Source organism: Plectrocnemia conspersa, unplaced genomic scaffold, assembly GCF_051122295.1.
Source record: "Plectrocnemia conspersa isolate PC_06_02 unplaced genomic scaffold, ASM5112229v1 ptg000008l, whole genome shotgun sequence".
Taxonomy (NCBI): Eukaryota; Metazoa; Arthropoda; class Insecta; order Trichoptera; family Polycentropodidae; genus Plectrocnemia; species Plectrocnemia conspersa.
The window spans coordinates 17,613,842-17,627,925 of NW_028277172.1; the positions used below are offsets into that span (position 1 = coordinate 17,613,842).

Below are 14,084 nucleotides of genomic sequence, written 5' to 3' on the forward strand. Positions count from 1 at the left end.
GAGCCAAATAGAATATATGTATATAAAAACTAATTGTTTTAAAAATATTTTCAAACAAAACTAACTCGATATTGAAACTGAGGATTTAGTTTTTATTTGTTCAATCGACATTCGAAGGTATTAAATAATATCATATTGTCGTATTGAAATTAATGTTTTAATTTAATTTATTCTCTAAGATATTATATTGCAATTATTTTTAAATTTTTATTTTTATTGCGATATAATCTTATCTTTTACTATTCTAACAATTATTGTGACGCATTTTATTGTATGTGATATAATATCGCACCTCCGAAAGAACAATGATGCAATTGTACTTTTTTTAGTATATATACATAAAATGTATATGTTCTTCCAGGGGTGCGAAATGATCGAAAAAATTAATTATTAAAAAAATATATTTTTAACTTCAGGGTGTCGTATCCGGCGTACTACTCGTTACTCCTAACGCTGTTATGTTTGATCCGAACGTATCTGATCCCTTAGTATTAGAACACGGTCCTGAATCGTACGGTGTGATCGCTCCAATGGAGTTCGTAGTAAATGCCGCGATTTACTATGACATTGCACATATGAGAACCCACGACTCAAATCCTAACATCACCAGGTATTTTAAAAACATTTTTGCTCTTACAACCATTTTTTTGTCTATGCTAATTATTTTATTTTCAATTACAGAGGTGAAAAACCTGAAATATACTATATGAACAAAAACAATTCACCAGGAAAAGATTCTCTGGTAAAGGTATGTATGGAATTATCGCATTTAAATCTTTTATGGCTGTTAATTGATGACGTTTTGCAGGACGAAACATTCCCGGAATTAGTGAATACGGCAAACGACGGTGACTTATCTGACTGGACTGGCGCCATGGAGGGTAGAACGTCAGCTGACGAAGGAGCTTTGGGCTCCGAGACCGGAGAAAGAGGCGGAGATGCTTTTCCTAAGGCTTTCGACCGAGAACTCGTTACGCCGACCAGCGCTCAGGTTTGTCGCAGTTGACAGTTGTCCGAGCAAAAATACAAACAATGTTTGTGAATGGCGAATAGATTGTAAGGGAAAATGTAAAATTTAATCGAGCATTCACAAGTATGCGTAAGTGTGCTTCTAGTGTTCAACTTGCAAATGTGCACATTATTGTTTTTTCACAATAATACATACACATCCATCAAGGATATAAATATTATTTTAAATTTATATCGTTGTGGATAATCAAAGAAACAAACATTGAAAAGATAAGTTTGCTTTAATGAAATATTCAACTTTGTCTATAATTTATTTGTAAATATTTAAGACAAAATGCTTTTATAAAGTTGAATATTCCATATAAGTAAATCGCATACGTATAGTTAATGGTAGATGAGTTATTATTTTTTTTATTTACAAGCTATAAATATTTATTAAGCTCAAATCGTGTACCATTTTCTATTGTTTATTTAAAAGTCAATAGGCTTTCACTGTACTAGACCGCTAGTTAGCTAGTAGGCAGCAATGTGCTCCATGTGTTAAATTTATGCAAACCAAGCCATATCTGTATGTGAATAATAATATTATTTATTTATTTGACAACTACTCTTGAATATAAATAGTAATACAATTGTAAATAATTACATATTTTTATAATAATATTTGATTTCTGCTTTATTTTGGCAGAATCAAATTAAAAATTACCAAAAAATATTGTGTATTAGGTGTACTTAAAAAGGCATAGAAACATTATTAATATATAATCTGAACCAGCAGTCCATACTTTGCGTTTAAAATTGAAAGCATATAAAGATGTGATTGGTTCAAGAGAGATATTTGTATATATACAATAGATCAGAAGGCAATTCTTCAGAAATATCTTTCATGGAGCTCTTAAAAAAAGGAGTAGAAACAAAAATACTCTTCTGCGCTACCTGGTTGCTACACACATTTATTTTTCTTTGACTGCTTTTTCGATTGATTCAGTGTAATTCGATGTGAGTTCCCCTAGATTCTCATATATTCCAAGTTGGAAGTGAAGTGATAGTCTAAGTGGAAGTTTAGTTTCAAATATAAATTGCATAGTATGGCAGTTTTCTGGTTTATATAGCATCGGGGAAAGGGAGGAGTCCAACGCCCCTTCTAGTCCTCGATCCTTTTTATGATACACATCTTATTCAACATTTTGGCGTAACTATAATTCCACAGCGTCTTATAGCAGCATTCACCAACCAGTAGTTCGCGGACCACTGATGGTCCGTGAAAAAATTGTAGTGGTCTGTAAAGTAATTTGAATATACTTAAAATCTGTTAAATAAAATGTTTTATTATATTAAAATTCGACTTTTTAAATTTTCGCCTGATTAAATTGCGCATTAATTAAAGGCTTAATCTATTATCCAGTATTAGCGATGCAACTATATGCAAAATATTTAACGGCCGTCTCAAACTGGCTTAAATGACAGGTTGCAAACTGTTTAAACTCTAGCGCATTGATCATAATTATACCTCCAGATCGTCGCTATTAACTGTGGCGGCAATAAGTGGACGAGCACTAAACAAGTAGCATTTTATATTAAGAATGTTACTTTTATGAAAAAGAGCATGGTTGTGCTCTGCGAGATTCAACATTTCGAGTTTAGTGGTCCATAACGTCCGAAAGGTTGGCGACCGTTGTCTCGAGTACAACTTAACAAATTTTGGAACAGTTTAATAGCTTTCAATATAATTCACATTTATATTAGGTCTTAAAGAGAAGTTATGTAAACTTTTATTTTAATTGCCAAAAGGTTATAGAATTTCTATGGAATGTAAAAAATTCTTTCATCAATATACGCTAGTAAAAAGTGGTGATAAAATTTCAATTACTCACTTTTGTCCACTATGAAAATCATAATGTTATTGACGTAGTTTATACTTGCATATGGTGAATGTTATCAATACTTTCATGTGTTCAAATCACTAATCGTGTAAATTTATTATTGCTTAGTATTACAAAAAATAAGAAGATCGTAATTTTGGGTACTCCTAATATATTTATATAATCAAGTTTCATATGAATAATTGGCAAGCATTGTGTGTCGAATATATATTTATTACACAGAAATTCATACGCTCTAGAGCTGTAGTTGTAGCCGTTTAGCAACTGTGTTTTTTCCCCACAGCAAACAACCGAGGAGAGAAGGCGATCACTGCTCGACCATCACTGGGCTGTGCCTAGCAAAGAAAGGATGTCTATCGACATCTCGAGCGAGGTAAATATCACGGCACATCATCGACTATCTTCTGATCGACAATACTTCAAAATCTTAAAACAATGAGTCATAAATATTATTATTCATATTTAATTATTGAAATGTACGTTCCTCTATTGATTTGCTTACTAAACTATGCCCTGTGATTAAATTATGATTAGGTAACGAAGTTATCGTTAGTCGTAGTTAAGTGAAACTGAATGCAAATTTTATTATCATGATTTGTTTTGAGACGATTTGAACATAGTCATAGTATCGACATGGAAAGTTATCGAACTCATCTGGCATGCATAGTGTTATTATTTATATTTATTCGTAGTTATATTACATAGTCGCTTTTGATTTGTTTCGTATATATTTTATTACACAGAGCGAATCTGGTACTTAGCAGAGTAGTCTAATGTCCAAGTTTTAAATTATGCTCGTCGTAAAATATATATTTCAATAATGAAATATTTACCAGATTGGCATGTTAAACTATATTACGTACCGTTATATAACAGGTATCTACCTCTTCCGCTGACTGCATTAGAGAAGAAGACCAACCGGAAATGATTCTTAATCCGCCTCCCCGGCAAGCAGTCGACTTACCCGCTCTGCATCTCGTCAAATTATCCTGTCACGATTCTGGAATTGACATAAGAGAACCCTTACCAAATATCACCCCAAACAACACGAAGAAGGTTAATCCACATTTATATACTTAACAGGGTTTAAACAGGTTTTAATAATACTAAAAAGTATTGAATAATTTAATTTAAGATTCAAGGTAAGTATTGAGCTTTTTTCAATGTTGTAGAATATTAATTTGATTTTTAAACAATTCAGTAGATTTTTGCCAAATTAGTTCAACAAAGCATTGCCGTTAATGTTGTGTTTTCAACAATGTCGCAAATTTAATTATAAGTATTTTAGAAAACATTACACATGATCGTAAATAAGATATAATGCTATTTAGGCTTATTATCTAATAGTCATTATATCTGATTTTCATCATCAAATAGTATATGATTATACTTTATTTTATTACTAAATTTACTAAAAGAAACTTCGTGATAGCAAGACTAATACGTATTACAAACGATCTGTAGCTTAATATGAGAAATGTATACAGACATAAATTAACGTATTGTATTGTAAATTTTATTCTCGTTTTGAGTGACAGAATGCTAACGAAGTCATTGTTTCATTGTTTTTAATCTTTCACTTTTATACATGAAAAATAGAATTGAGCCTAACTGGTGCCTCAATGAACTTTTGCTATTTTTTGTGCAGGTTTATAGCGACGCTGATATAGTTTTATCACAGGACTGGGTCCCTCCAGTTTCTATCATGCCAGCTTCGGATCCGCCACTCTCCGCTCCACCGATGTCATCGGAAGAACGTGTCAAAAAACAATGTGTATCGTTCTCTCTGGACAGCAACAGCAGTAGTCAAGATTCTTCCAAAGAAGACCCTTCGAAAGTCGACAAGAAGAACAAGGTAATATAATATGATGAATGTTCAGCAAGTTTTCAAAATGAAAATTACTGATATACTTATAAGAAAGAAACTGAGAAATTTGCAATCAGTTTTGTAAATTAAACACTTATATAAATAAAATTATCGTATCTTTGTGGCAAAAATCTGATTAGATAGTTCAAATAACAAAATATCATAATTGAACAATTTCAAACATTTTTCCATATCTTTTTAGAAAACGATAATTCATAAATATTTAGGATTAACCTTTTTAATTAATCATAGGTAATAGATGAATAATACCTAATTTAATTTTACGTTTATTTACTCTCTGTTGGTTTTTAAACGTTTGTGATACTAGTATATATGTCGCAGTGAATGTATATTTTTCAGTGAACTTATATTTTCACAAGTATAAATATAATTTCACTAACTGGATCAGTGACATCATATTTGAATACATTTTCACTGGTAGATATATTTCTACAAGCGAAAATATAATTGAACTGATAGGCGCTAAAATGTCTATTAAAATTACTTTGCCAGTTGTGAAACGTCATATGCTGTTAAAACCCAAACCTAAGCTAATTAAAGTTGAAAAACTATAGTTAGTTTTAGAACTTTCACTATGTGAGGTTACCTGAGCAAGTATAACATTATAATCCATTCAATAAAATAGTTTACAAATATCTATGTATTAAAAATAATTAATTTCTTATTTCCACAATGAGAACTTACTAACTGTGTCTGATAAGTTACTGACCATTTAATTTGCCGCCTAAATTCATCTCTAATTCTTCTACAGATACATTTGAGCACTTCTTGATGTATTTTTTGCTATATAATTTTTGTAATTAATGTAATTTTGATATTTATATATATATTCATAAAAAATAAACGTCGAAACACATCTAGCTGAGGACAATGACAAAAACATGTTAACTATGCCATTTAACACATCTTGCCATATGTTACATATACGGCTCCTATACAAAAGTGCAATTAACATGTTACTTTTCTAATTTTACATTGATGGTAAATCTATACTGTCTGATTTTATAAGATACAATAATATTATTTTTACTCTGTAAAATCGATTTTTAAATTTAAATATATATAATGAGTATGTATAATAAATATTTAAAATTATGTAGCCACGGTTATGATACTGGTATTATATTTTTTCATATTTTAAAAGATGCTGAAGCGTCTTTCGTATCCGTTGTCTTGGATGGAAGGTCTCGCTGGAGACGGTACTGGAAGTAGCAATAGCGGATCACAAGCTGACTCACTTCCAACTTCAGCCGATAGCCATAATTCTGGCAACGTATTTTACAAAGTCTTTAGCAGGTATGCACATAAAATTCATTTCAACCATATCAACTTATGTATAATACGAATAAAATTGAATGTAACGATACTAATCCTCGCGCAAAAATCAATGTCAATCACTTGCATATATGTAGCGTGTTACATCTTAAATAATATAATAAGCAGAAGTCGCTTTACATAGATGATGACAACAAATTACAACACATGTACTTCTAATACGCTACATATCTATCATTCTTTGTATGAATACGCTTTTTGGCGACGATGACACTGCTGATTCATTCCGATTTCATAACCTAATCGAGGAAATAATGTAAATTTATATATACGTAAAAGTAATATATTTAAGACGTTATGTATTTCTGTTTTTCTTTAACGCCTACCGCATCTGGATTGGAAAATGAAACTAAAAACTAATCACTATTCATGCCTCTCACATCGAAACGTTATATCATTCCTTTATTAACAAATTCGCCACGACATTCGCATCACATTATTATTTTCTATCTGATTATACACTACTCAAAAAAAAAACATTCATAATAAATGTACAGTTCGCCTATGAACTTAGTCGAATTGGGCACAGGGTTATTTTTAAGTAAAACTCCGTCAGAGGAAGCGGCCCACGATTCAATGTTTACGCAATCGGGGTATGTTAGATATGTTTTAAAGTATAATATATACGTATATATTTATATAAAATATATGTTAGTTTATTGTTACGTGTATCATGCTGCAATCATTGAAAAAACGTCTCTCCTTCTAAATACATATGTATAGTTTTTAAATGTTTGTCTTCTATTTTCTTATAATTATACTCTTTCTATAACTCTTTCTAAAGTCTTACATCCCTAATGCTTTCATCATATGTTTTAATCGTATCATATATAAATGTGTGTGCGTGTGTGTGTGTGTGTGTGTCAATGTAAACTGTATAAATAATATGTATCAAAGCAGTTGTACGACCATCGATTCATTCATAAATCACTTTCCCGTGCATGTTCGTCTCCGTCACGTTTAGTCGTCATGTTAAAGAGCAATCAATGTTTTATGTTTAGATAACAAAATTTATAATAATAGTTTGAGCACCTTATCGAATAAAATCTTTTAGACCTGCATGTCGATACAACTGCTGAAATTGTTAATTTGCAGTTTTGCAGGTTTACGACGGCGGTATAAAATTTTATTATGTATATCACACATATTGTGCTTCCGACTGCACACTTGTATGTTTTCTTGTGAATTTATTATATAGCATGTAAAAACTCTGTTAATGCAAGAATGAATAAACAAATTCTTTAAAAAATCTCAAATAAACCTGCATGATTAGACCTTGCTTTTGACTCCTATTAAAAAAATAAATAAACTTATTAAAATGATAATATAATATAAACAATCAATAAACATCCTGAATTAAAATTAAAATAAATGTTGTCTATTGATCGAAATCATGTATACGTTTTTTAATATTCCAACGTGTTTACAGACGGAGCTCCTATGGTGGCTTTGGAAAAACCGATAGTAAGAAAGTGCCTCAAAATCCACCACCACGACTGGACTATAGAAGTATGGTATCAGTCGATGACAAACCTGACCTATTTCGCTCATTAGACAGTAAGTATTCGATCTTTAATTAAACCCACATGCGGAACAGTTTTCTTACGCTTTTATTTTGAAGATCTTTTCTAAGTGTGGCGTTAAAGCCTCGTTACCGAGCGTTCCCACTGCAAGTGCAGAAAAACTATGAAGCAATATGCGAGATGTGACATCTGTCTGTACTTCTTCTTCTGCTTATTTTCCCCTGAGAGATAATTGTGTTTTGAGTTTGTATTTTGGCGTTGACTTAGTGAAAGTTCTATATTTATTATTTGTTTTAGAACCTCTGTTAGATTATGTTTGGGTTAGAATGGCAAATGGACGATTTTCAACTGTCAAATTGCGCTTCATATATATATATATATATTTTAGAGCAGCATATAATTTCACTAGTGCCTATTAGTTGAGCTATATTTTCGCTATTAAGAATATATACCTACTAGTGAAAATGTATTTTGACTTCACTAGTGAAAATATAATTTATATACTGAAAAATACAAATTCATTTAAACATTGCATGTAAATAAATAACGATAAGTATGTAAATATATATATTACTACTTATGGATTAGTTTAAATCATATAATTTACTAGCACCTACCAGATAATTTATATTTTCACTGGTAAAAATATATATCTATCGGTGAAAATATATTTCGATATGATTTTACTGAAATGACATATTTCAATTAGATTCGAGACTGTTTTTTTTAGATTTTATTTGAGGGATAACCTGAGAATTTCTGTTTTTGAATCAAGGACATCACTTCGGCTTTTTTTTAATATTACGATTTCATTAAGATTCGTATTTAATTAAATGACATGCATTTTTCAAGCCAAATTCAAAAGGGGCAAATTTGGTTTTGAGTGTTACTCTGAATAACTTTGCATCTTACATACAATTAAATAGATTCGTTGAGGTTATTTATGGGGTTTTCAATGTTCTTATCAACGCTCGCTCACTCGCACCTAACCTGCGAGCGAGATATTTTATAAGACATTCTAAAATAAATATTTTTTTGTATATGTAAAATTTGTTATCTGTCCATATGGAACATTAAACAATTTGTTTGTCCGTTTAGTAGCAGGTAGGTGAATCGCCCATCAGCGATTCACTTCGCAACTGAAAATATCATTTTAGCCTTTACTTTATAAAATTTCCTTCCTCTTCAGGCGTTTTCTGTATTGGACTTTTGTTAAATCCTTCGCAAGCTGATTAGGATGATTTGTCAGTCTTTCTTTATATTTCATGTTTGTCTTGTAGATCTCTTTTTTCACCATTGCCATATTCAGGTCCGGTAGATGTATTAATTTGCAACAAACCATGGGGCATCCAATATCATCCTTAGCATTTTATTTTGGTACCTTTGGATTATATATACGTATATTAGAGTTGCCTGCTGAGCCCCATTGTTGTATCCTGTATATCCATATCGGTTTTATGATGGCCTTGTATATGAGCAGTTTATTGTCAACTAATAACTGAGAGTTTCTCCCTAGCAGTGACGTAGCTATGGTGGGGCGAGGGGGGCGGGCCGCCCCGGGCGGCACTTGCTTAGGGGCGGCATATTTGCGATGGGATTGTCTAGTGTAGTACTTAACCCTAAATGCACTAAAATATATATATCTACAAATAGCAAGAGCTTAACAATAACCAATTAATTATTTTAAGAAATGCTGATTTTATGCCCATTTTAAGCATCGCCCCAGGCACCACATACCCTAGCTATGCCACTGCTCCCTAGTAGCCAATAGTATTTTCTTATGGCAAATCCTAATATGGGTCTTCCATGTGACTCTTCTGTCCATGTGCATCCCCAGATATTGGGTTCTATCTGCTTGTGGTAATATAATATTATTTAACTGGGTTGGTGGGCATGTGTCCTTTTTCATGGTAAATGTCACATGAACAGATTTTTCCTCGATTGCCTTGATTCTCCAGAATTTTAGCCATTTTTTTAATTTTATTCAGATGTTCCTGTATAAATTTAAATGCATTGTTTGGATCTTCATGTGAGACCATAACGACCGTATTATCTGCAAAAATGTTACAAAAGTTTCGCTAGTTGTTGGTAGGTCTGCTGTTTATAATAGGTACATTATCGACCCAAGCATACTGCCTTGAGGCACTCCCGATCTTATTTTATGAAGAGCTGACGCTTCATCCTACTATTTGACTTGAAATTGTCTGTCATTCCTATATGACTTAAGCGTCACATACACGTTATAGGGGATTGCATTTTTTAGTTTATATTGCAGGCCCTCATGCCACACTTTGTCGAACGCCCGGCTGATGTCTAGAAACGCAGCTGAACAGAACTTCCATTCATGGAAGCTTCGATTCACTTCATCCGCCACTCGGTGTACTTGTTCGATTGCGCTGTGTTCTTGAAGAAAACCAAATTGATGACTAGGAACTAACTTTTTTCTCTATAAAACGAGTCTAATTCTTCTGAGCAACAGTTTTTCGAAAACTTTTGTTAATATGGGCAGAAGACTTATTAACCTATATGATTTTAGGTCTTGTGAATCCCTTGCCGGTTTTGGTATCATTGTAACCTTCGCAGTCTTCCATTGAGCTGGATAGTATTGGAGTCTCAAAGATGAGTCGAAAATAAATGTGATCATTTTAATTGAATTATCTGGAAGTTCCTTTAATATGTTTCCTCTAATTAGATCATCTCCGTGTGCTTTTTTTGCGTTGAGGTTATTTTTAATTACAGATTTGACCTCTCTCATTGTTATCTTCTTGACAGGCACATCGAGTTGATACGGAGTCTCCAGAAAGGAAATATCATCCACTTCTCGTTCTCTGAGCAAGACGCAGGCAATGGTTTAAAAACCTTTACTAAATGTTCAGCAAAGGCTGTAACTTTTTCTTTATTGTTTCTTGTCCACTTTCCATTTTCTACTTTTATTGGGGGTATGTGCAATTGCGGCTGTTTTATTGATTTTGCTGCCTTCCAAAAAGAGTAGTTTGTGGCTTCGTTCACTGTTAAGTTTTTTTAGATAATCCTGTATAATTTATTGCCCATATATATTTATAAATGTTACAATATTTTTTTTATTCACATGATCGTCCTATATTAATTCTGATCGTCCTATTTTTATTCTAACCATTTGATATTTTTTCTGACCCTGAATAATATAATTACTACCGTTCATTATTTTAATTCTGATAGTACTATATTTTTATTCTGACCGTACACTATTTTTATTCACACCATTTGATATTTATTTTACTCCTAAATAATATAACCAGGCTGTTAATAAAATTCTGACCGAGATTTGATATTTATTCTGACCCAAAGTTTTTAAATTCTTCAGTTGCATTTTGTATGTATTGTATTTGATCAACGAAAAACTCGAACATGAGACTTTCATTTCTCGAAAGGATTTATATCACCAACCCTGCTGATTTTAATTAAAATCGGTGACAAAGCATCTCTCGTCGCACTCCTTTGGTAATTTTGAAATTATTTTATACTCACTTGCACTCGATATCTTTTTAGGACATTACCTAATAACAACTTTCCGCACATGGGTTCAATTGTGTGCATTTTTTCATTAAATGGATTATTCTAATTGATGTAATGTTGCAGAAATTATCCCGAGACCTGCTTGTTCTTGCGATGACCCGCCTCTTTATTTGAGGCTGAGAATGGGACGTCCTGCTAACAGGGCAGTTCCTCGCTCTACACCATTGATGTCATACGGTCGCAAGAGGATGAGGCCCGAATATTGGTTCAGCGTTCCTAGAAACAGGTATTTTTAAACACAAACATCAAAATGAAAAGCACTACCTAAATTTTGAACACTATTTTACAGAGTTGATGATCTCTACAAATTTCTTAACCACTGGGTGCCTGAATTGTATGGTGAATTAGGCGACGTTACAGAGAGGGGATACATTCTCGTCGATAGTGATACTGAATTATCTGACGATGAAGTTGGAGAACCTGGCAAAAAGGTGCGTTCCGTATTATTTATATAGGGTGAATAAAATTGTAATCAAATTGTATTTTGTTTAGGGAGAACGCTCCGATAGTCAAGGCGAAGTGGGCGATCTTTCGAAAGAATCGTGGGAGGTGAGTCATTGTCTCAATATTCCTCATTATTGACATTGTGTATATTATCGATCAATACTAATGATCTGCGTTATTATATAATAATAAAATTATATATCATAGTCATTTATCATCGAATATCACCAGAAATACTCTACAATGATATAAATATACCGATGGATTAATTGTGTTAGTGACCAATTCCTTTCAATGACTGACAACTCATTACAATGTCATTTTTACATTCGTCATGAGTGCATAACGTCGACGCTTTCCAAAATTTGCCACTATTCGTCACACATTCTCAACATTGTCTCTCATTCACATCGATCCATCACACACTGTCACACCGTCACAGCCCATAATTCATTCCGCCTCATGTCTCGAATTAATATCATCATGTTCGAAGGAAATAACTTGAAATCATTTTGTCGTCCTCCCGGTCGTTAGTTGTTGAAGGCGCCCTACGTCAAAATCTACTCCATTCTCAAGAGCCAAGGTCTGTCGGGAGACTCAGACGAGCATTCCAGAGACGAGGTTTGATCACCAATCGACCGCAACCGGTCGAACATACCCCGTAGTAGTAACTTAACACTGCGCCCTTCTTCGTACCTCTTCTCGCTACGTTCACACTGATCGACTTATTGAAGTCGCATTGAGAACGTTCGACAGCATGCTCATTCCTTAAGAAGACTGTGTCATGTTTTAGATGAAACGTCCGATGTCACCATCGCGACTTTAGTCTTAGATTTTATTTATTTCATTTTTATTTTGTCTCTGCCGATCTGAACGTTCGGGCATTAGTTTTTTGGCAATCAGATGCTACGTTTCCTATATAATGTTTTGTTATTGATTAGCGATTGGCTGATATTGAAGCACAGTTATAGCGATCGTTAACGAGATCTGTGTGACTAATTAATGTTTTATGTCACTGAACGCATGCTCATTTATATCAAATCAATCAGAATAATATATTTTCAATATATCTATATATACATACATACATACATACATATAAATGAGCAAGCGTTTTAATGTTTTAGTTAGATGTTAAATGCACTTAAATGAAATTGTATAGTTTTTCTTTCCCGAAATCTGTGGAATATGTTTAGATAATTAGTGGATTCAGCACCGCCTTCTTAGATACTCTTAGATCTGGCTCTTGACGCACTCTCTATAATATGATACGATGTGAATGGATATAATGTTTATCGAGTTTGACGCTCATATTATATGAAACGATGGTATATAATACATATTTTTTTAAAAGTGATTGGTTCCGTTAAGATATATTATACGTTGTGTATGCATACACACAATGAATGCTTAACATAAATACGAGGCTTGCGTATCAAAACTCATTATATCCGCTAGTGTTCAGTTGTTGACAAAATATTGCAAGCTGCGATTAGCTCCAGACTGCGTACGTGTTTTCTTTTTCTATTATTCTCTCGGACGTGCTGAGTTTTGATGGTGAACGTCTCGTTTGGTGGAGGAAATGTATCCGAGACGGCATACATGAGTGTATATAATAAGTTATAGTTTCATTCTTATTTTATTGCTAATACTTTATTACCTTTACATACATTGAATACTACAAAAACCTCTTCATTCAAATTTAATAGCAACGGTTTAAAAAAATTATATAACAATACTGTACAACATTTTTTAGCACAAAGAACAACTCGATATACATATTTTAAAATTGAACACTGATCTAACGAATTAAGGAAAAAACTAATCAGAGTTTTGAAATCAGCACTTAAATAAATCTAAATAACACGGATAGATGGTTTCTTTAAAAGCTTTCATGGTAATAAAAGCCTATAAAATATTTTCTGAGAATTGCTAACTTTTACTAATTTATTCATGTACTAAGATCTCACCTGATTGTTTATTTTAGATAATTATTGCAAAATTACATTTACAGATAAATACGTACATAAACCATTTTCTAGTTTACAAATGATATAAAATAAAATTAATATGTATAATAATATTAATTAAGAAAAAAAATAAAAATCGTTTACAAATTAATATACTATGCTGTTTAATGATAGTATAGAAAGGTGTATTATATACAGTGACTAGTATTTGATGTCTCACTTCTTGGTTACGTGGTTCTATATATTAAATGTATCACTTTATTCTAAATGAATTGGAGTTGAAAAATATATTTACTAGTGTCACCCATACCAAGCGAACGTATCTTAAAACTAATTTATTTCATAATTTTTTTTTAATAATAATGCCTGTTTTTATTCCTTTGGCTGCTAAACAACGATATATCGTTGTTGACGTCGCAATACTCAAATTTATAAAATTTCTTTGACACCATTGTGTCAGTGATACGAAACACTTTTTTAATATATATTTAAATAAATTACTGTGTAAATTGGACTA

At 32.3% G+C, this 14,084-nt stretch overlaps 1 protein-coding gene across 48 annotated transcripts in view; it reads left to right on the forward strand.

Annotated features, from left to right (window-relative positions):
- mtd (TLD domain-containing protein mustard) overlaps positions 1-14,084 on the forward strand; it is a 244,750-nt gene that overhangs the window by 206,822 nt on the left and 23,844 nt on the right. For 13 of the 48 annotated variants that reach the window (XM_088190993.1, XM_088190986.1, XM_088190989.1 and 10 more), the window contains 12 exons: positions 417-610; positions 682-748; positions 809-991; positions 3,136-3,225; positions 3,729-3,908; positions 4,501-4,707; positions 5,885-6,036; positions 7,505-7,632; positions 11,217-11,379; positions 11,443-11,584; positions 11,646-11,702; positions 12,132-12,218. In XM_088190993.1, coding sequence (XP_088047119.1) covers positions 417-610; positions 682-748; positions 809-991; positions 3,136-3,225; positions 3,729-3,908; positions 4,501-4,707; positions 5,885-6,036; positions 7,505-7,632; positions 11,217-11,379; positions 11,443-11,584; positions 11,646-11,702; positions 12,132-12,218 — 1,650 coding nt within the window. The remainder of the gene's footprint in view (positions 1-416; positions 611-681; positions 749-808; positions 992-3,135; positions 3,226-3,728; positions 3,909-4,500; positions 4,708-5,884; positions 6,037-7,504; positions 7,633-11,216; positions 11,380-11,442; positions 11,585-11,645; positions 11,703-12,131; positions 12,219-14,084) is intronic. The other 35 variants (XM_088190997.1, XM_088190990.1, XM_088190991.1 and 32 more) reach the window with 7 other exon arrangements.